At 54.3% G+C, this 22,860-nt stretch overlaps 1 protein-coding gene across 1 annotated transcript in view; it reads right to left on the bottom strand.

Annotated features, from left to right (window-relative positions):
* The window catches only part of ALX4 (ALX homeobox 4), a 48,882-nt gene extending 29,661 nt beyond the window's left edge, over nt 1–19,221 (bottom strand). The window contains exon 1 of the mRNA XM_032283536.1: nt 18,660–19,221. Within this exon, the coding sequence (XP_032139427.1) occupies nt 18,660–19,098 (439 nt within the window). The 5' untranslated portion in view covers nt 19,099–19,221. The remainder of the gene's footprint in view (nt 1–18,659) is intronic.
* Nucleotides 19,222–22,860: the final 3,639 nt, after the last annotated feature.

Here is a 22,860-nt window from a genome sequence, read left to right as displayed (position 1 = left end):
CCCAAGGCAAGAGCCCCGTTTCCCAGAGGTGGCAGGGCCACAGAAAGGGACTGTCGGTTCCCGTTGAAAAGGTCGGAGAAGACTTCTGTGACAGAGTGGCTCTTGTACTGCCAGCCAAGGAGGGCTTGGCAAGGCATGTTGCATTTTATGGTAAAACAAGATACTAAGGCCGGGCGCGGCAGTTCACACCTGTAATCCCATCACTTTGGGGGGCCAAGGTGGGTGGGTCATGAGGTCAGGACATCGAGACCATCCTGCCATGCTGAAACGCGGTCTCTACTAAAATACAAAAAATTAGCCGGGTGTGGTGGCACGTGCCTGTAATCCCAGTCACTTAGAAGGCTGAGGCAGAGGAACTGTTTGAACCTGGGAGACGGAGGTTGCAGTGAGCGGAGATCACGCCATTGCACCCTAGCCTGGCAACAGAGCAAGACTCTTGTCTCAAAACAAAACCAGAACTAAATAAAAAATAAAAACAAGATACCAAGATATCACCCCCCCCACTCCCAAATAGTGCAAGTCCCAAATTATCAACCAAGCAAGAAGCCTTAGACAGGAGGTCTCCAAACAGGGCTGGTGACAACCATGAGAGCTATGATGGAATGCCTTGTGTTTGCGTTGCTCTGACCTACCCACTAATCTCCTCTGACCCTCCCCAGATCCCATGAGGTCAGTGTTGATATCTCCACTTCACAGATGAGAAGACTGAGGTCCAGCAAAGATGAATAACTTGCTCAAGATCACATAGCTAGGAGGGGCAGGCTGGGATTTGACCCCGATGGTCCCACGCCAAGCCCACGGCCTCTCAAGGTGGTGACGGGTCATCTTTCTAACATGGGGGGACTCCTGGAGGGGGCAGACAGGCTTCATCTGGTCCTAAGGGGGCACCGCTGAGCAGCCCCTGGGGTCATTTCTATCTCAGAGGACTGGGGTAAACTGAGCTTCAGGGTCTCCATGAGAAGCCCACGTACGAACTAACACTTGGAGATCACCTCCTGATGCCTTCTGGGGTGGGATGGGTGTTCTGGCTTCAGTCGGGGCTCTAAGTGCCCCTGTCAGCCTCTGTCCTTAAGGAGGCTGGAAGTTTCCCAGCTCCTCATCCCCTCCCTAGCTCCATCTCATAGTGTGGGTGGCTGGATGAGACCCTGACCCAGCAGGACTCACTGCCAGAGAAGCAAAGTCTCGCAGGCTCTGCTGCTAAACCAGCGATATGTCCCCAGGGCTCAGAGATCCCACTGGAGCAGCCCCTCCCTTCATAGCCAAGATGCAGAGGCCCAGAGTGAGGTCATATCACCTGATCGTGGAAGGGCCGGGACTCGAACCCTGCACTTCCTGCATCCAGCCCTGTGGACATCCAGCCCAACGGACAGATCTGCCCATTGTCCCTCTCAACTCCTCCACATGCAACTCCTCTAGACCATGTGGCCCTGGGCATGTCCTGAGACATCTCTCAATTCCCCCAAGCCTCTGGTTCCCTTCTGTAGCAGAAAGAACCCTGCAGCCCACCACCTTCACCAAGAGACTGTAATCTCACTTTCATCCCCAGGCAGGCGAGACGGAGAGGCTTAGATCCTGCATGCCGCGAAATGAAATGAATGAGAAGCCTTTGGGGTAGGACGGGCCTGGGCTCGGCCCCTACTTCTGCCACTTATTTGCTGCATTCATTCATTCAACAGCATCCCTGGAGTACCAGCTATGTGCTGGGCAAAGTTCCGGGTGATGAAAATACAAAGCCCAGTAAAACACAGCCCCTACCTTCAAATGGCTCAGCTTGGTGACAGGGGTAGTGATTACAGTGCAGGATGGTGACCAGAACAGGGGCACCTAGCCCCTTGGGGTAACTCCAGATCTCTGTAGAGATGGGGTTTTGAGGCAGGGTTGTGGTTGGAGAGGACTGTTGAAGCTGTGTTCAGCTAACGCTCCACATGAGACTCCCACATAGGGAATGTCAGTTTCCCCTGTCAAAGAAATTGGGGAGGCTAAAGGAGATTATGAAAGAGGCTCCCAAGCCACCCTACTGTTCTGCCACAGAGGGATATCTTTGGAAAAGTGACTTGACCTTTGTGTGCCTCGGTTTCCTCATCTGGAAGGTACGGCTGAGAACATCCACATCCCAGAATGGCTGTGAGGTCTGGCTGAAGTGGAGAGTAAGACGGCTCATCCCCTGCCCCACACACCTTACCCTCTCTATCAATGGGACGCCACCATGATACGTGAATACAGTTATGATTTGGTGATGAGTCTGGCCATGGCAGCTGACAGCCAGGGCAACGTCGCTCAGCCTGCAACCGTGTCATCTCCCCTGGCTTCCTTCCCCAGGTGCATCCTCCCCAGTTCAGGTTTCCCCAGAGGCAGCTCCCAGAAAGACATTTATGAACCATAAATCTCTGTCAAAAGTAGCCCCCAGGGTCCCTTTCAATGAAGGGCCCATTTCACACACATATAACAAAGACTGTAAATGGGGTGGAACATTGGAACCGCTGTAAAAATCAAATGTTAAATGTGAATTTATTTTGTCATATAGACTTTTAAAACTTTCCAAGAGTGGATTCCTGGCAGCCTCTGCCTTCAGGTTGCGCCCTCGCCAAAGGCAGGGGAGGAGTGCTACGAAGGTACCCTCAGCCTGCCCCCTTGGCCTGCCCCCTCGGCCTGCCTGGTGTCGGTGTCTGGCACCCAGCTCGAACGTGCTGAATCGAATTAATCTTAAACAACTGAATTTCTTAGCCTGCAAAAGTAGCATATAATTCCAGAAAGAATGTGCTGCTTTCACCAACATCAAGTCTTTTCCTTCTCAAATGTGCTCACTTTTCAAAAAAATTTTATATTTATTTATTTATTTATTTAGAGGTAGAGTCTCACTCTGTCACCCAGGCTGGAGTGTAACGGCACCATCTTGGCTCACTGCAACCTCCACCTTCCATGTTCAAGTGATTCTCCTGCCTCAGCCTCCCAAGTAGCTGGGATTATAGGCACCTGTCACTACGCCCAGCTAATTTTTTTATTTTTAGTATAGACGGGGGTTTCACCATCTTGGCCAGGCTGGTCTTGAACTCCTGACCTCGTGATCCACCCACCTTGGCCTCCCAAAGTGCTGGGATTACAGGCGTGAGCCGCTGTGCCAGGCCGAAAGTCATCAACTTTCTTAAAGTTGATTAGAATGGAAAAGATTTTTCAATATTTGCTTTTTTGAAAATCCCACATTTATAACTATAAAATTGTTAACAATTCAAAATATCTAAAGGACAATTATATATAAGTTTTGGTTGGTGTTTTTGTACAAATGGCTGGGATTTGAAATGGTTGGGTTCCAAGCATTTTGTCTATCACATATAGTAAGCATCAAATATAAACAATCAATGTTTCTGCATTCATAATTAACATGTTAGCTGAAAATGGTTCTTTTCCCAGCATGGTAGCTCATACCTGTAATCCCAGCATTTTGGGAAGCCAAGGTGGGCAGACTGCTTGAGCTCAGGAGTTTGAGACCAGCCTGGGCAACAAAGTAAGATCCCCATCTCTACAAAACATTAAAAAAATTAGCTGGCCCTGGTGGCATGTGCCTGTAGTCCCAGCTACTCGGGAGACTGAGGCAGGAGAATTGCTTGAGCCCAGGAAGTTGTGGCTGCACTGGGCCGTGATTAGCCACTGTATTCCAGCCTGGGTGATAGTGAGACCCTGTCTCAAGAAAGGAAGGGAGGAAGGAGGGAAGGGAGGAAGGGAGGAAGGAAGGAGGGAAGGAGGAAGAGAAGGAGGGAAGGAGGGAAGGAGGGAAGGAGGGAAGGAGGGAAGGAAATGTCTTTTTCATTGACTTCTGTTCATCTGGACAAAATAAAAAATTCAAACAAGTCTCTGCTTCAGAATGCATGATGTGGCCAAGTGCAGTGGCTCATGCCTGTACTCCCAGCACTTTGGGAGGCCGAGGTGGGCAGATCACCCAACATCAGGAGTTCCAGAGTAGCCTGGCCAACATGGCAAAACCCCATCTTTAAAAAATAAAAATAAAATAAAATAAAATGCATGGTGTGTCCCTTTACCAAGAAAACCTTAATCCACAGCAAACTCGAGACAAGTGTATCTCTTCCACCCGTTACTACTTCTTGGGAGGACGGATCCCCTGCGACAGGGTGGATGGATCTCCTGAGAAGATACTTTGCGTAGCACAAAACTGGGCTCTGTGGAATCTTCTCTCATGGGTCTAAGTTCTGGGGATTGTGTTAGTACAGCAGGGGTTGGGTACATGCGTTCCCCGAGGAGGCCTGGCCCTCGATGTCCACCTGCCACATGGTATGGGCAATGTTTCCAAACTGGCCTCTTGTCCCTGGCCTGGCCGACGCTGGGCAAGTGAGAGTGAGGAGGGCATGACTCATTCTGTTTAGAAGGGTATGTCTCCTTCTTCACCCATGGGAGCTGCTCCCACACATCACATGGGGGGCCTGGGCTGGGCTGGGCTGGTTCTCAGGATGGCTTTGGAGGGAGGAGGGAGTGGAGTCTAGGTGGTCAGGGCTTGTGGTCATGATTCCAGTAGATGAGCGAAGATGCTGTGGCCCACATACGGCATGCAGTGTGCCGAAGCCCCCCCGCCCAGTGCTCCCCCAGCCCTGCAGTCTACAGAGCTCTCACGTGCTGGTCGTGTCTGATGGGCACACAGGCATGAGGCTGTCCAGGCAGTGGGCATGAGCGCCATGGGCAGGGAAGGGGAGAGGAAAAAGACTCTTTGGCTTCAGGAGATCTGGGTTCAAGTCACAGCGGGACAGCCTCACCTTCCTCATCTGCAGATTGAGGATACTACTATCTCCCAGCGGGTTTCTGTGGAAACTCTCAGTCCAGGTCTGGCCCAGGGCCATGCCCACCGGGTGCTTCCTTAATTGCAGATGGGCCAGCTGGGGTCCAGGGAGGGTGCAGAGCCTGCCTGACATTCCCTGAGCCCCATTCTCTGTGCCTGGCCCTGTGCTGATCAGAGAGGAACACACCACCACCTGTGCCCTGGGCACAGGCTGAAGGTCTAGGTCAAACAAACACAGAAAACACATTCAGCAGGGAGAGGGTTAAGCCCCGGCTCATGCTGCGTGGGACAAGGCGCAGCAGCCTATGGGGAGGAAGGGCCTGAGGGGCCTGGGTGGCTCCTTTTCCCTTCTTGAAGCCTCCCTCCCCTGTGCCCCTGCCTTAGGTAGAGAGGCCACGCCTCCCATCACTCATCCATATTTTAAAAGGCAATGTCAACCACACAGTAATCGTAGACTCAGGAATAATTTGTTCATTTTCCAGCTCTATGCATCCCAGTCAACTTTAACTGCCTATCAAGGCTTCTGGCCACTCTGACATAGTCAAGGTTCCAGCAAAATCTTATCAATCATAACAGCTAACCGTTACTGAGCATTTCCTATGCTCCAGGAACTGTTCTAAGATCCTTATCTGCTTCACCTGATTTAAGTCTCACCCTCTCACTAACTTGTAGACACGATTCTTATCCCCACTTTACAAGTAAAGAAACTGAGGCAAAGGGGTCAACTAATTTGCCTGAGGTCACTCAACTGTGCGGGCTGAAATTCGTTTCCAGGTCCTGAGCTCCACTGGTTTCTCTGAATCAAAGGCATCGGAAGCATCACGCAGCCTGTGTAGCCCAATGGTGGAATGAACGCAGTCTCTACGATTTTCCAGAAACTCTAGAAATTATGCCTTAGGGCACATGGCTGGAAGACCAGGCTCAAGTGGGCCTCTATTTAGTCACCTAGGCTGGGGAAGTTCCCAGGAGGGGGAGCACGGGACAGGGGCTTCTCTGCAGCTGTGCTCCCCTGGGGCCTGTTGTCTAGTCCCTGGAGCCCCAACCCTGGCTGTGCCGCTCACTGGACAGTCTAGGTTGGGGGACAGGGTGTTGCAAGTGCCTCTTTTGAGAATCAAACAGAAAATCTTCATAATATGCACAGGGCCAACAGCATGGAGCCACTGGATGCTTCCCTCTTGGAGCTCCACCCAGCGCCACTGGAAGGATTCTGGATTCGTCTTAATAAAGGAAGTGGTCCCAGATTTGAGCATCTCAGGGTGTGTAGACCCCAAGAGCACATGAGAATTTCCCCAAAGGCCAAATCCTCACGGGATGGTCAACTAAAGGCGCAGACGGGCCCCCAAATAGCCAGGGACCCAGTCAGGGCCAAGGCTGTTGTTCTAGAGTCCTCTCCTGTGGCTCTGTCCTCCACCCCTTCTCACCAGCTCCAGGTCCTGGAAAACAAGTGTGTCCTTGAGCTAAATCTCTGTGGCCGGTCCGTCACTGGCCTGCAAGCAGGGAGATGGACGGATGGCCTACAAGGGTCCTTGTGCATTCTGTGATCCTGGACTTTACCTGAGAAGGCCATTCAGGGGCCAGACAGACAAATGCAACAGAACAGAGACCAGATGTAAACTCTCAAATACATGCCCAATCCATTTTCAACAAAGGTCCCAAGACCAGTTGATGAGAAAAGGGCTGTCTTTTCTACAAATGGTGCTGGGAAAACTGAATATCCCTATAAAGAAGAATGAAGCTGGGGCCTTATGTTACATCATATTCAAAATTGAAGCACATCAAAGACCTTCCTAAGAGCTAAACTATAAAGCTCTTAGAAGAAGACATGGGAAAGTCCTCACAACACTGGAGTTATTGATGATTTCTTGGATATGACACTTAAAGCACAGACAGCAAAAGAAAAATGGAAAAATTGTGCTGCTTCATCAGAATGTAAAACTTTTGTTCATCAAAGGACAGTATCCAGGGAGCAAAAGGACAACCCATAGAATGAGAAGAAATATTTGCAAATTATATAACCGAAAAGGAATTAATATCCAGAATTCCTATGACTCAAGAACAAGGAAACAACCCAATTCAAAAATGGGCAAAGGACTTGAATACACTTCTCCAAAGAAGATATCCAAATGGCTGGACGTCCAAGGAGAAACACTGTATGATTCCTCACGGGAGAAACGAAATAAGAGGTGCCTAGGGCCGGGTGCAGTGGCTCACGCCTGTACTCCCAGCACTTTGGGAGGCTGAGGCAGGTGGATCACCTGAGGTCAGGAGTTCAAGACCAGCTGGGCCAACATGGTGAAACCCTGTCTCTACTAAAAATACAAAATTAGCCAGGCGTGGGGGCGGGCACCTGTAATCCCAGCTACTTGGCAGGAGAATCGCTTGGACCTGGGAGGCAGAGGGTTGCAGTGAGCTGAGATTGTGCCATTGCACTCCAGCCTGGGCAACAAGAGTGAAACTCTGCCTCAAAAAATAATAAATAAATAAATTAAAGCAATATAAAAGGCTCTCTTGGCTGTGCTCCTGCTGTTCCTCAGCCCATCTCACCAGCATCCATCATGCCCCTGCACTCTGCACGCTGGCTTCATGTTCTTCCCTTACCCAAAGCCTTAGTTCATGCTGCTTCCTGAGTCTAGAGGGCCTCTTTCAGCTCCTTCCGCTGGTGAACTCCTCTTCAACCTTCAATGCCCACTTCAAATGTCCATGCTCAGGAAGCCTCAGTCCATTCACTTTCCCTGGGGATTTCCATGGCATGTAGCACATTCTAACCAGGCTATGGGCTCCCTGAGGGCAGAAGCCAGTTCGCCCACTGCCAAACGCTCTGGTCCCTGCCCGACACAGGAGTGCCAGGCTGAAGGATCTGTTGGATGGGAGGAAGAGCTTTTGCCAGGCGCGCACTCCTCCATGCATTCCTTCTGAGCTGTTTCACCTCTTTGAGCTTTGTCTTCGATCTGCAAAATGGAGATTCAGTTCCTCCACATAGGCCTTCGGTGAGACTTAGGAGATCACGGATGTTCAAGTGCTGTCAGACCTCAAGTGCTGGAGTGGGGCGGGTGGAAGGAATCATGGGTGTGCTGGGAAGAGCTCAGGCCTTGGAGCCGCACACCCAGCTGGGAACCCAAGTGACAGCAGGATGGCATCCTGGCCAGAACAGAGGCCTGCGTCCCTTGCAGGTGAGTATCAGAGTCTCGGGATGGAGGATGAGTGAATGAGGTACTGAGGGAGGAACCGCAGCTGCTCTCAGGCAGCCCCCTGGGCAGGCGGCAGGAATAGGGGTGCCAGCAGGAAGGACATGAAACTCACTATAGGGAATGGGGGAGACCTGAGGAGGAGAGTTGGGAATGAAGGGAGAAAACTGTTTGACTAGAGCCAACCCTGAGGGGTGTGGCAGTCAGAACCCACACCTGTGGGCTGTGGGGTGAGACCAAAGGAAGAACAGTGAGAAAAAGGGGTGCTCCTCCAGCTGCTAGAGTCTGAGAGGACCAAGCCTTGTGCAAAATAGAGCTACCCAGACCCTCCCTGCTCCTACACCCAACAGGGAACCCTGCAAAAAAAAAAAAACTATCATTTCCTACCAGAATGCAAGAGAACGACAAAGCAGATTCTCACCGCAGGCTTCAATTCAAACGAAGGATGGATGAAGAGAGAGTGGAAAGAGGTACAGCATTCCCAGCATGTTCCCATCCCATACAATCGATTCATTCATTCATTCATTCAGCAACAGGCAGTTTATTGAGCATCGAATATATACGCCAGCTCCAGGCTCTGGGGAAAATTTGAAACAAAACAGACAAAACCTCTCTCCTCTTTCCCAGAAGGCAGGTGTTATTTCCCCACTGTTTGGTCCCACAGATGCATCTCAGCTCCGCCCTGCCTTAATCAAAGGTTCTGTCATGTTCCTGAAACCTCTGGAAACTCATGCAGTCATTCCTCATACTAGTTATGAGGCCCTATGCCATGCCTGGGGCCCTGTTCTCACCTGGCACAGGTGAGGAAGGTATGCCCAAGGTCACAGAGTCAGGTCTAGAACTTCAGCCTGCCAGGTGCCAAAGCTTACCCTTGACACCACTTGCCTTCTGCATCCCGGGATGTGAAGTTGAGAACGCTTTGGGGGCCATGTTCGTAAGGCTGTCTTTCATCTCCACATCATCTGGGATAGAAGTAGGGCGATCTCAAGGCTAATCAGGATCATCCTAAAACAGGGTGCCTTTTAGGTTTCTTGGATCCCTTGGCCATCAAGAGTTACCTCTTCCTTCCTGGCTGTCCCACTGTGAGCGAGTTACTTATCTTCCATGAACCTCAGTTTTCATCCGTGAAATGGGGATGATAATAGTATCATTCTCATAGGATTGTGACGGCGATGAAATGAAATAATACACGAGCAGCACTGGGGTACCGTCTGACGCACAGGCAGGAGCGCTCAGTGGTTCTGGGCTGTCACATGGTTCTGCAGCAGCAGCCAACTCCAAGCCTTCTTTGCCTCAAAACCCATTATGGTCTCTGTCCTGTAGATGGGAAAACTGAGGCCAAGAGCCAGGTCCGGCACGCCAGACCCTTACCCTTTGGCAGACTGGAGCAGCCTTCTCCCTTTCTTGGTACAATGAATGGGGAAGAGTGTGGGACCCTGAGGCATCTTGAGGATTCTGGAGGACCCACCCACCTCTCTTGGTGAATATCACAGGACCCCAAGGCCTCCGAAACCACCAAGTCCCAGGAAGAAGGTTCAGAGATGGGGAGGTGGAGGTCCCGACGGGGGGCCTGTGCGGTAGAGCTGTGTGTATGTTTGCCTTCCCATCTGAAAGTGAGCTCCCTCCTTGAAGGCAGAGGCCATAGAGCTGGAGTTGTCCAGTCTCCATGCTGGGATGTGAACCAGATGTGAATGAATCATTGTGGCTAGATAGAGACATCAGGGAGGCTCACACATCCCGGAGGACCCCAAAGTTTATATCCCTACCCTGAAACCTGATCAGGAAGGACCCCACCACTACCATTTGCAATATCCTAGCACCCTGGAAGGGTACAGTGTGAGTGGTGGGGCAGAGAACCTGGCGATGCAGGATGTACGGGGCAGGGACGATACCTCTCCCGATCATCACATCCTCCTTACACCCCCTCCCAGGTGGGACAGGGACAAAGTCCCATTCAACACATGGAGAAACAGCGTGGCACTGGAGAGGCAAGGGAGCTGTTATACATGGCTACTTCCATAGAAAAACCAAGATCTCTTGATCTGCAGAGAAAGCATGGAGGGAGAAAAGGAGGAAGTCAAGGAGAGAAGAAGCCTCAGGATTTCCAGCGCTAGAGAAGACCCATCGGCTTTGACAAATCCCAGCTTCCCCCAATTTTCCTGAACCCTCCCCTTAAGTGGCTTCCAATAAGCTACAAAACCCTGGTGGCACATACACCCCCCAGGGCAAGTCAGCCTGACCTCCTCAGAGCCTGAGTGAGGGCTTTCCCCACCTCAGCGCCCATTCCATTGAACTGGAATTTCAAGGCCGCTTGTCTGTCTCTGCCTCTGGACCTTAAGGCAGGGGCTGCATCCAGAGCTTCCCAGAATCCCCCACAAGGCTTGGCGTCGTGACAGGCAGTTTGGTGAGCCATGTGTAAATGGAATCAGGCCTCCCAGTCCCTTTGATTGTGAAATAAGACATGTGGGCCAGGAGATGACTGCCATCTCTCCCAACCTTGGGTGGAACCCCCACCATGTCACCATGACCCATTGTGTGTGTGTTGCAGAGTCGGGGGAGGTACCAGGATCCTGGATGCAACCAAAGGCCCTCAGGCCCGGTGGACAGTCCTGCACAGCGGGAGGAATTGGTCATCTGGCTGCAACTGACCCCGGCTTGTGGTTTTCACGAACTCAAGAAAAGAAAATCCAGCCTGGGGTTCTGGGCAGAGAGCAGGGGCCCCAGCCTGGTGGAGCTGGATTGGAGTCAGGTCCCTGCACTCCCACCAGGAACTCCGCGGTGCTCTCTTGTTGTCCTCTAACGCCCAGGAGCTCATGGTGGGGTCTGCTTTACTTCTAAGGAGGCTGGACTGGAAGCATCTGCCGTATTCGATGCACAGAGAGAATGCGACTCACTGGACTTACTGCAGGAGCCAGGTCCAATGAGAGCGGGTGAGTGGATCGGTTTCCCCGAGGCTTTCTGCCCTTCCACCCACTGTATCGGAAGGAGAACTCAGTGGGTCCCTGCCTTCCTGCTAACCTGGCTGTGAGGTCCATTTCCCCTTGGGCCTCAGTTTGTTTGTGTGCTAAATGGGGTCAGCAGTGTGCGTAAGGACAGTGCCAAAGATGCGTCTCTTCCGCGGTGAGCCACACGGCACAGAGGGTACATTCCAGAGCTGGGGGGTTGTTGGAAGGCCTCACCACAGTGCGGTCGGGCAGGCGGGATGCACCCCGTTAGACAGTCCCAGGATGATACTGGGGATGGCTGGGCCCCACTGGGGAGTTGCCACAGGGAGACTCTGCCTGCCACTTGGTGAGTCAGCTATTCCTGGGAGCCATGACAAGGGGCAGGAAGGCCGCAGGACATAATGCAAGGGCGCTTAGTCCCTGTCTCCCTGGGTGCGCTTCTGGAGTCAGAGGCTATGCCACCCATGGACCCAGAGGGGCTCCAGAGCTGTGCACATGGGTACTCACCCTTGCACACCTGAGGCTCACACACTGGGGTACACAGACGCAAGTGCTGGAGGAGAGGCATGCCTTTCACTGGACTACACACAAACACTAGGCCTTGCCCTGAAACACTCAGAAAGCAGGACATGGACCCTGTGAGAATGGGCGAGGCACACACTGCCCTCGTTTATGCTGTGCACACGCTCACACAAACACCCAAGCCGTCCCTCACACAGCCAAAGGTGCTCCCAGGTGCACTTAATCATGCAGGGGCAACACTGCAGGAGACACCAGTTCTTCATTCATTCTCCAACCAGTGAACGTTTGTTAAGCCCAACTGAACAACACACTTGGAAGGACACAAGCCAAAACACAGGAGGCAGGCACTTGGCGTGTTCTGTCTCCTAGACGGTCCAGCCAGGGAAGGTGCTCCATAAATACTGGGATAGGGAAGATGAGCGGACACAGGGACCATGAGCCGGGGCCTCAGCTTGGGCCTGGGCACGTGTGGACACAAAGACACTCGCTCAGCCCTTTCCCTATTTACATCCCAGCCCTGAGCCCAGAAGCTGCATTCCACCACTGCTCTGCAGGACCTCCAGCTGGCTTTGTGTCCTGGGATGGCTCCCCACTCAGGACCTGTGCCAGCCTCCAGGGAAGCCTTTTTCACCCACCTTACCCAGATTTCTCCTGGGCAAAAATGCATGTGGGGGTGAGGAGGGGAGGGAAAGGGAGTGAAGGTGGGCCCAGACTGCTATCAGCACAGAAACTCCAAGAGGGTCTTTGGAAATTGTCCACCCTCTTGCATTTCATAGAGCTAAAATTCGGACCCCGAGCAGAAGGGATGTCTCCAAGCCCACGTGGGAGTAGAGAACACAAAGGTGGAGGCTGGGGTGAGCTAACCCCACTGTGGGCCCTGGTCCGCACGCATGCCACGCGGGACATCAGTGTCGTGGTTCAAACCTCCCACAGCTTCCCAGCCTTCTCGGTTGTGGCCTTCAGAGCTGCAGAGAGCCAGCTGTTCTGCTCTGACCTGGGTCACCAGGTCCTGTCCCTCTAGGAGGTGCGTGGGGCCAACGTCGGTGCTCTGGGGCCTCCAGTTCAGAAGGAAAATTCACTCTTAAAGAATCTGCTTTAAGAATCCGATGAGGCAGCACTGGCTCCCCCTCCATCCCCAATGTGCAGCGGCACCAGTGCCCAGCAGCCATGACCAAGAGGTCCTCAGTACAAGTGCCACGATCACTGGGAAAAACAGGTACATGGCAGGTGGTGGCGCCTCTTACCCCGCCGGGATCTCCCAGTAACCCCCGTCTCACAAAAAGGGCACACTGGGAGCCGTGGAGCACCAGGGTGACTCTTCCAACTGCCTCTGGAGTCCAAATCCGAACCAGCCCGCAGCCCTGCGTGCCACCCCACACCCCAGCCTTGGCTCCTCAGAGCCTTGCCTCTGCGTAGCTCTTCCTCACTTTACTCATGGCTGATCTGATCGTTGACCGAGGTTCCCTTCCACTCCTCCCTCCTGGGCACTGTCTGATTCAGGTTAGGTCAGGTGGAGAAGCAGGTCTTTGTTAAAGTGCTGGAGGTGAGGTCCAGGGTGGGTGCAACTGATAGGGGGGCCACTACCTCTTTCTGGACACAGTGGAAGCTTCTGTCCCACCATTAAGCTTTTGTCATCCGTTCTGAGGGACCTGCCTCCAGGCAGCCCGCAAGTTGTTGCCCCTGCTTTACTCCGCACTCCTGTACTGGGCAAGGAAGGAGCGTTTTGAATGGAGATGGGAGTGTCACGGGTTTACACCTCTGCAGAGGAGAGGTGTGCCGGGCTGCACCTCTGGAGGCAGGGTCCCTGGAGGCCGCGGGTAACTGATGCTAGAGAAGACCTCGGCTGCGGTTGGGAAGGCTTGCTGGTTGGAGAGAGGTGCCTCCTCCTCCCCGCAAAGGGCCCTGTTTGGAAGGGCTGCTTCTCACTTATCTCGTGGCACCGCAGGACAGTCGGCTTCCACTCTACATCCCCCCAGACGAGATCTCACATAGCCAGGTCCTTGCCGTGTTGGTTTCTCAACCTGATAACTGTCACCTCGGTGGGGACCTGTGCCGGCGGCTTGAGAATCCGCGCTGCGGACGCATGTGGCCAGGTGGCGCCTGGCAGGCGACGTCTGGGTGCAGAACAGCGCTCTTACCGCCCCACCCAACACAGTTGCCTGGGCCCAGGTCCTTCGGCTTCCTGAGCAGGGGTCTGGGGGCTAAGGACGCTGATGCTGGCGGGGGTGGGGGCAGGAAGTTCTCTCTGGTCAAGCGTTCTCTCTTCTCTCCAGCACACACTCCCATACCCACACACCTCGCCTATCCTCGCGGCGAGAGGCGCGCCAAAGCAGCGCGGCCCTCCAGCGTCATCCCAAATTCGCGGAGCCTCCGGGGCTCCTGGCAATTCTCCTCCTCCTCTCCTGGCCTCGGGCACCCCAGTCTAGGGGTCTGCAGAGAAGTCCGAAGCCCAGACAAACGCGCTAGTCGTCAACCACCTCTCATGCCTGGCAGCTGCAAAGGCCAATATATTTCCATTTCATATTTCAGTTTGCCACCAAAACAAAGCTACGCGCGGGCTGCGGGCAGAGAGAAGGGGGCCGAGATCGAGAAGAAGGGACTTCCTAGAGAAAGTGCACCCAGATGATCTTCGAAAACAGTGTCCTGGGGGTGGGGGGCCCTCCAAGACTTCCGCGAGATTTTCTGTAGGGCATTTTGTTTTCCTACTGAGGGCCGGTATAGCACTGCGCGCTGCTCGGGGTTCGGTGACTCCGGCTTAGCTCGGCGGTCGCGGCGAGGTTTCCGGCGCAGCCACTTGGAACTTCGCATTAGAGTCCCGACCGCGCAAATGCCCAAGCTACACTGTCACTCTACACAAGAAACACTGCTGTCAGGAATAAAATGGGGTCGCCGGTGATCCAAAGTCTCTTCTGAAATTTTCTTAAAACAACTTACAAAAAATGTTTTTGCTTTAACGTTTTACAGCCTTTAAAGAAACAAGGGACTGGTCTGTTTCTTTATCCAGATGGTCTTCCAAACAGTGTACACACACGTAACAATTCTTCCAACTTTCCTTCTCAGAGCTAAGCACTTCGCTATACGTAAATTGTAACAAAGAAAAATTGCGCAAGTCGACTGACTTAAAATACTGATTTTTAATCCAGGCCCTCTGTTTTTCTATTTAAGAACGTATGTGTTTGGACCAGGCTGGTGAAGCAGGCTGTTGGCTATGGGAATTAACGAATTAAAAAATGGAAAGCATCTTCCTTCGCCATCCCTCCCTCCAAAATTAAACAACAGTCTCCCCTTCTCGAGCAGGCTTCAGTCCCAGGCTCGATTTTTCCTCCGATCACCCCACAGTCACCCGCGGGCATTTGCTGCTTTTGCTGAGTTTTAGTTTCTGTCTTCTTTGGGTTGTCTCTCACATAAAAAAAACAACAACAACAACAACAACAACAACAAAAAACCCATACCCCAGTTCTCTGACTAAATTCAAATACAACCCCCGCAGAATCTACACATTTCGTGGCGCATGGATTGTGTCGGTGCAGGGAAAATAAATGCCTCCTAGTATTTAAACATTGCGTCTAATTTGAAAAACCGGGACTGGGCCTCTAAGCGGCACCCCAGGGACTCCAGCCTGGCCCGCCCCTCCCCAGACCTTGGCGCAGAGAGCGCTGCTTTCCGGGGTGCGTGGACAGAGAGGTAGCAATCTGCTTTCAACAAAAACCTGCCTGCAACGAATCGAAAGCGAAAGGGAAGGGGGCAGCAGGGCAGCTTCCCGCAGTGGACCCGTGTCCAGGGACGCGTAGCCAAGGATTGACACGCGCAGGCTGCGGCTCCCGGGGTCGGATCCGGAGTTTGGGGGCGAGACGCCGGAGTCCCTTTCCTTAGTACAAGGAAACACTTCGCATCGCTGAGAAACTTCGGGTTTCCAACCTGACACGTCACCTGGGGCCCGGCGGCCCACCTTGGGCTTGGGCAGGGAATTTCGGAGGCCAAAGAGCGGACTGAGTCTGGGGCGAGACTAGGGAGGTCTGGGTTGCCGCAGAAGAGGGCTCGGTGGGGGCTCTTTCGTAAAAACGCGGTTACCGCACCCAAAGGACACTGCGGAGCCAACTTAATCGTCGTTCTTTTAGCACATTTGGGGAAAGGAAGGCCCAAGTTGGGATAGGGACGTCTGCAGCCCGGGGGGGCTTTCTCTAATCAACTGTTTCTGCAACCCGGACCAGACCCGGCCAGCAAGAGACTGAAGCGGCGTCCCCGCCCTGCACTCCCTCGGCTTGGCCCTGGCGCAGCGGCTGGGAGCACCTTCCTTGCGGAGGGGCAATTGGATTCTGCCGGGAGTGGCCCCCGAAGCTGAGGCCCGGGAGGAGGCCTCTGAGCTTCTCCCTTTTGTTAGGTGTAGTTACACACGCGAAAGAACAGCTTAACTTTTGCCCTGGACCCCCAGGGCTGGGAATGGTTGCCAAGTCTCCGCTGCCTGCCTGAAGTCGGAGATCAGCCAGTGCTGGTACTGGCACCAAGGCCACCCCTGCCTCGGACTTTCTCCAAGCTCTTGAAAACGTCTAAGGATTTTTCCTTGAACTTTGTTTCTCCCCCTTTTAGTGTACACTCTCACAACGGTGGGGAGAATCCTTGTCAATGCATGCCTCAGTTTCCCGGCTTGCTGGCAGTGTGGGAATCCCACTCCAGAGGCCCTCCTCCCCTGGCTACCTCTGTAGAGGGCAGAGCCTCAGCTTTTGAAGCCTCAGTTTCTCCATCTTAGACCTAATGAGCCTAATCCCTTTCCTAGAAGAACCAGACCTCTCCGGGCCAGGAAGACACGGCTACTGAGAGAGGGAAAGGAGCGAACAGTGACTTGTTGTTTATCGTCTGCGGCTTTGCCCCAGCAGTGCCTCCATCTTAGGTGGCATGGAGTGGGGTCCTGCGGGTGGTTAGAGGCTGCCTTTGGTCCCAGCTTGCAGTTTATGACCCAGAGCAGTGGCAGGAGCTTGCCCTGTCCTCAGAATTGGGTGCTCTCAAGTTCCTAGCAGCACGGAGTTGGATAGGGCTGTAAATGGGTTGGGGAGGGGGGCTCTTGCCTCTTGCTGTCTCTGCAGAGGCACATTTACGACTCAGTAAGGCCTTTCTATTATCACCCCAGGATGCAGATGAGGAAACCAGGGTTTGGGAAGGTGCTTGCTGTCAGGTCACACTGCCATAGGTTAGGGGCAGTCCCAGGTCCAATGGCTGGCCCTTTCCCTCAGCTCCAAAGGCTAGTGCAAGTAGAGGAAGGCCAGGCTGGCTGTGGTGACCCAGCAGGGCACAGAGAGAGGGCTCAGGGGAGGCCAGCCCTCTCCCCCTTCCCTCTGGACCTGAAGGCATCTAACCAAGAGGTGGGGAGCTGCTTCAGCTGCTCCCAGCCTCTTCAGAGGTCTCACTGGTAATTTTATTTAAACTATGAAAATCCAATGCAGTGGGAGAGAAAGCATGAGCCCCTGGCTATGCAGGATGAACCTCCATGGGTCTCCTAGTCTGTGACCTGCTCTCACCTAATAGTCCCGAATGACAGGGACAGGCTGGGTCCCGCACTCCTGGGCTGGGAAGGCCGGCCTGTATGGACAGAGCTGAGACTCTCTGTCCACCAAGCACAGAAGGAGCACCTGTATGGGAGCTGCCTGTGTGTCTGTGTGTGGAGCTTCGGAGGTCTGTGATCTGAGTGCCTGATCTCATTCCAACCGGAGGTGAAGAAGAAAGGTGGAGGAAGTGGGGAAGGGCCACTGAATTTTTCTAAATCTGCTCTCAGTCTTGTCCTATGGGTTTGGGAGTATGTAGCTCGTTGAGGCCACATGGGGATGTGTTCTTGGGGTATGACCACATGGGCTGCCAAAGAAGACCCTCTGTGTGGTGTCTGTGTGTGTGTGTGTGTGTGTGTGTGTGTAGAATGCATTGTAGACAAGTGTATGAGTGTGAATGTTTGTCAGCAGCCATCTATGAACTGTTCTGCGCCTGTGAAAGAAAGAACCTGAATACGAGAAAATCTGCCATCGGCTGTTTCCCAGGATTATTCCAGCCACCAAGGCCTCCACCACGTCCCAGCCTCTGTCCCCAGGCCTATTGCCTCTCCATCAGCCTGGATCAGGGCAAATTCCCTGCCCCCAACTCACCTCGCCAGGGCCAGGCCTGAAGGCCAAGGCCTCAGGGAGAGTCTGTGCTTAGGGGTCCCGCCCAGAGAAGGTTTTTCTCTTTCTGCGTGGTTCCTCCCCCTTCCTCTCTGAGGCTCAGGAACCCCGATTCTGTGGAATAAGAGAAGGCCTAGGCTACTGAGCTGCTCTGGCTAGAGTCCGTCCTTGAGTGGCTCTCTCGCGGAATCGGTGGCGGTGCTCTGGGGGTCAGGCCTGCCTCCTGTGTCTCGGTTCAAGGGGGCTTGGAGGTCATTTAGGCCAGCTCCCTCAGGTTCCCCGTGGGCTCAAATCAGGACCCAGATCCTTCTCTCTTGCCACAGCCCTGGGTCACCTGGGCCTCAGCGGCTTCCTGTCTCCCCTTCTATTCCGTCCTAAATCATTGTTCAGAGGCCTACCGCCTCCAAGAATCGCGGAGAGAGAAGCGCCAGGAGAGCTCTGGCCCGCCCGCATCCCACCGCCAGTAGCGCTCTGCGTCCCAGGACTCGGGTCTTGCCAGACCCCAGTGTCTCCTGGGACCCCAGGATCTCCGGCCCTGCACTGTGTCGCGCCGGTGCTCCCGGATTTCCCGTGAGCTTTCGGCCAGCGGCGCTCAGGGCTTCCCGCGGGGCTCCGCACCTGCGGCGCTTTCACCTGCGGCGGCGCCTCCGGAGGAGCCTCCCAGCCGGAGAGGAGCGAGGCCTCCGCAGCCCCGCGGCCCGGCGCCCGAGCGTTGCGCGGAGACTCCTTCCCGCCGCACGCCCTGGGCCGGTCGGAAGCATCCGCTTCAAATTCCGCCTAGCGGGCAGCGCAAAGCCAGCGGTTTGAGGAAATGCCGAAGGGACCGGGAAAAACCAACTCCAGGTCGAGTTTAACAGCCAAAACGCTCTGCGCCCGGGCCGGCGGGCATGAAGGAGGCAGAACAGATCCCTTGGCTCCCTCGCAGCGATCGATCCCGTTTTCTGACCGGAGTCACCCACGGCTGTCCTCACCCCGCCCCCGGCCCGCCAACTCGGGCCTCCCGCAATCCTCCAGTTTCAAGGGGTGCGGAAGCCAAGCACCCCGCCGTCCCCAGCCCCGGGTGACCCGAACGTGCACTCACCGTAGCAGGGAACCTGCAAGGCCGCGTTGTGGCCGCTGCTACCTTCCTGGAGTTTGAGGCTGCCGTCCGGGGGCGTCTTGCAGGCGCCTCGCTGCAAGTAAAGATGCGGTTGCGTGGACGGCTGCGGCTGCGGCGGCGGCTGGGGCTGCGGGGTCGACGGCTGGGGCTGGAACTTGGTAAAGGGGCCCCGCGCCCCGGCACCACCCTCCAGGGGTGCCGCCAGGTCCTGCTGCCCTGCGCCGTAACGGGCCCGGCTCTTGGCCTCCCCAAATCCCTGTCCTTTGGCAGCGGCCGACAGGAAAGTTGTGCCGAACTTGTCGCCTCCGGGAAATGCCCTAAAAGGCGAGGAGCCCTCCCGACTCTGCGACACTGGGCTGTAGTAGGCGTCCATGGCAGCGGCCGGCGACTCGCAGTAAGAGACGCAAGTCTCAGCATTCATGCCTGGCTTGCGCGGCCGGCGGGCGGGGGCGCGAGCGAGGGCGCTAGGACGCCACCGCGCGCCTGGGCTGGGAGTTTGGGGAGGCGAGGAGGCGGTGGCTGTGCTCTCCGCGCCGGGCCTGCTCGCTCTCCCTCCTCCCCTCCAAGCCTGCCTCTCCCTCTCCCCTCTTCTTTCTCTCTCTTCCCCCCTCCCTCTCTTTCTCCCCCCTCCCCTTTTCTCTCTCTCTCTCACTCTCTCTCTCTCTCTCTCTCTTTCTCTCTCTCCCCCCCTCTCTCTTTCCTCCCTCCTCACAGCTAGCCTAGGGAAAGAACGGAGGGCAGTAAAAAGATTCAGATGTTTCGGAAAGTTGACCAGATCTCCCAAACCCTCTTAAGGTTTTGAAGCGGAAAAAAAAAAAGTAATTTTTTTTCCCTGACTTGCTTCTTCCTTTTCCCCTCTCTCGTCCCCTCCTCCTCTCTCCTTCCACTGGCCCCTGCCCCGTCCTCTCCACTCTTAAGGAGACGCTACTACTCGCTAGCGGGGATTCAACCCAGAGGCGCCCGAGAGCTTGTCCGCTTCTAGGCGGGGCTGGGAAGGTGCCAGGACCCCCAGGGCACCCGAGGCTAGGCTGCGAATTGGCGGGGTGTCGGAGCTTTGGCTTAAGGCAGAGGGGAAATGCAAATTTTAATGACAGGTTTAAAAAAAAAGCCCTCTCCCCCAATGAACCTAACAGGTTTTGACAGTCGAAGTCAGAGGGACCACGGGCCTGCGGATGGAAGCGAGTCCTCTGGACTCCTGCGCTCTAACTCGCGGGCGCTGCTGCGGGCCTTCCCGCGGGCACCTTTTCCTAGGTTTCCAGTCCTCCTCCCCATTCCCGTTCCTTCGGGAGATTAACACACGCAGGAGCCTTATTCGTCCCGTGCACGGTCAACTTTCTCGCCTTGTTAACTACCGCCCTCCGCTGTAAGGGTGCTGGGCTGGGATGCGGCGGGATCCGTGCTCCTCAAGCCCGAGGGAAGCCCGAGGGAAGCCCTGGGCTGGGCCCAGCTTCAGATGCTTTAGAACTCTGCCCCATGTGCTACCTTCCAGAGGCCGCACCACGCACGTCCCCCGTCTGCGCCCACCCGAGGGGATTTCCTGCCCGGCAAAGTATAAGCGCGGAGTCTGGAGACCTGCGGCCTCCACCGATGGTCGCGCTGGCAAAGGATCTCTCCTTGGGGTCGCGGGTAGGGGAGGGGGTGAGGCCGACTCTTCTCTCTCTGGCCTCACTGCCTCCCGACTGTAAAATGAACTGCTTGGTTTTGATAGGTTGTGATTTCCCCACCAACACGAGCTCGAGGCCCCTGGCACCGCCACAGCAAGGGAAAAGAACTTTGCGCGCGGATCCCTTCTATGTGACGAATCGTCGATTTCGCTTCATGACAACCATGCTGGAGATTGGGGCTCCTAATTTTCTGAGGAGCTAACGGAGGCTCAGAGAGGGGCGGCCACCTGGCCGAGGTCACACAGCCAGGAAGTAGCAGCCGCACCCTGGAACTTCTGCTCAGGCTAGTCCCTCCACCGACCTGGAAGGTTGTGCGGACCTCGAAGACGCAGAGAGGAAACTGGCCCCCTGGCTGTGGAATGGTTCAAGTTGAAGGAGACCAGCGAGAGCAGCCCAGAAAAAATCGTGAAGCGAGAACGTACCTCGTACCTCGAGGGAGTCTGGGAGTGGGGTGAGAGGTGAAAGTGCAGGGTAACATTAAAGAGGGCCTGAGCACCCAGAATCCAGGAATGTGGGTCAGATGTCAACTTTCTGCATCTAAGGTCTCCCAGAGAAAAAAATATTTGGGGGGTCGCGCTTCTGCTCTCAACCTCATCTGGGCTAATTCTTACCCCACCCTACTCCCTTGGTATCTCTGGTCGTTGCTCCGCCGCCGACCGCATGATCCCACATCTGGTTTCCATCGCCGGCTTACCTTGAAGTGCTCGTTAATAAAGATATTCCGCAAACCAAGCCAGGAGCCCGCAGGCTCCAGCCGCCCCCCACTCCACGCCCAACGGGAACCGCGCCTCACTGGGGCAGACCGAAGCCACGTGAGGGTCCTTTATTTATTGAGTTCTTGTTGTGCCAACAATCTGGCAATACAAGTTTATCATACCCATTTTACATTTGGGTAGACTGAGAACCAAAATAATTTTCCAAAGTTGGAGAGCAAAACGCTGAGTGCTCCTGCCATCATTCTAAATGCCCCTGTCCGGCAGTTTCTTCAAGCTCCTAGAACCTGCCCAGTTCTCTAGCCCCTGCACTGTAGCCTAGGTGGTTCCCTCTACCTGGAATTCCCCAACCTCACTCCTGCACTTTTGTCTGGCCAATGGAATTCAGCCTAGAGCATCTTCCTCTAAGAAGTCTTCCCATCTCTCCTAGTTCAGGTTGACGCTGCCATTTGTCTCATCTCTATCCCAGGTCTTGTGGTTGTCTGGTTGCCTGGCTATGTGTGTATCTCAACCCCACTAGTCGCCCCAGGTCAGCCTCCTATGTGCCCGGCACCCCGCAAATATTTGTGGAATAAAAGATTAAACCTGGGGCTGTAAGATTCTATCCCCTCAATTTATTCCAACTGCTCAGTGCGGCATCAAGTTCTGAGACTCTTTCTTTGGTTTCCCTTAGTCAAGGACAACTGGTCGCCCACCCACCCCCTCTTCAAGAATCTAGCAGCAGAATTAACAGCGTGCTGGCCCTTCCTGCACCAGTGCCTTGAGAACAGAGAGTTTTCTCCCAGCAGAGGCCAGGTCTGTCTTGCCCACTGCAAGACATAAGCACTCATAAAATGCTTGTTGAGTGAATGAATGAAAGCATCCCATGGTTCCCAGGGGCTTAGAGATGCACTTTTTTGTCAAGGAGTTCCAAGCCAGCAGCCTACTCCAGTCTCCTGTACCCAGCAGCTGCCTGCAGGCACCAAGAAGGTGATGGCAATACCCCCACTTCTTCCTCCACCTTCATTCCTGCCTAAAAAATGAGGGAAGGACTATGAGAGGCAAGTTGTGGTGGGGAGCGTTGGATGGGAAGGACAACCCCAGGACAGGTCCAATTGCAATTATACACTATTCCTAGAACCTCTGAACCAGGTGCAACCAATGCAAAAATTTGTTATATTTCAAGAAGCGTTTTTTGAGCATCATCCTGCCTCTTACCACCTAACTATTCTGATCCTGTATTACCTGTTTAATTACTGCCTCACTATTCAACCTGTCCCTGACCACCTGGATATTCAAACCCCAGGATTTAATGCCCTAAGCCAGAATCTCTGCTGACTCACTGACACCCTTTATCCTTGGAACAAGGGCCTTTAGTCCTCTGCGTTTTATCTTATAGATGGATCCAGGAAGAATAAGCACGTGCCAGCACGTGAGAACGTACCTTTTGGGGTAACATTCCAGGCAAGTCATTTGAGTGTACGACCTGAAGCCCTCCTGCAAACCTCCACGGAATCCCTCTCCTTCCAAAACATTCCGGGGAGTGCGCTGATAAGAGGAGCTGGCTATTTCTGTGTGTGTTCAATCATTTGTTCCTCTGTTGATCTTTCCAGAGCTGAAAGCCGAGCCACTCCCATCTGGTTCCTGAGCAAAGATGTAGGGCATCCTTCCCGCTTTCCTGCTGCAGGGAGAGTGCCGGAGCCTGTGTCTGGGCCTGACCATGCTCTCCAGGGGCGTTATTTCTCCTGTAGCCGAGGGTCTCCCTGGCTTGCTGCCTGCATCCCGTCAGGTCCCTTAGCACACCAGGCAGTTTCTGCATGCCCAGTT

Source organism: Sapajus apella, unplaced genomic scaffold (assembly GCF_009761245.1).
Source record: "Sapajus apella isolate SASKATOON/1434 unplaced genomic scaffold, GSC_monkey_1.0 scaffold14, whole genome shotgun sequence".
Taxonomy (NCBI): Eukaryota; Metazoa; Chordata; class Mammalia; order Primates; family Cebidae; genus Sapajus; species Sapajus apella.
This window is presented reverse-complemented; position numbering and strand designations above follow the sequence as displayed.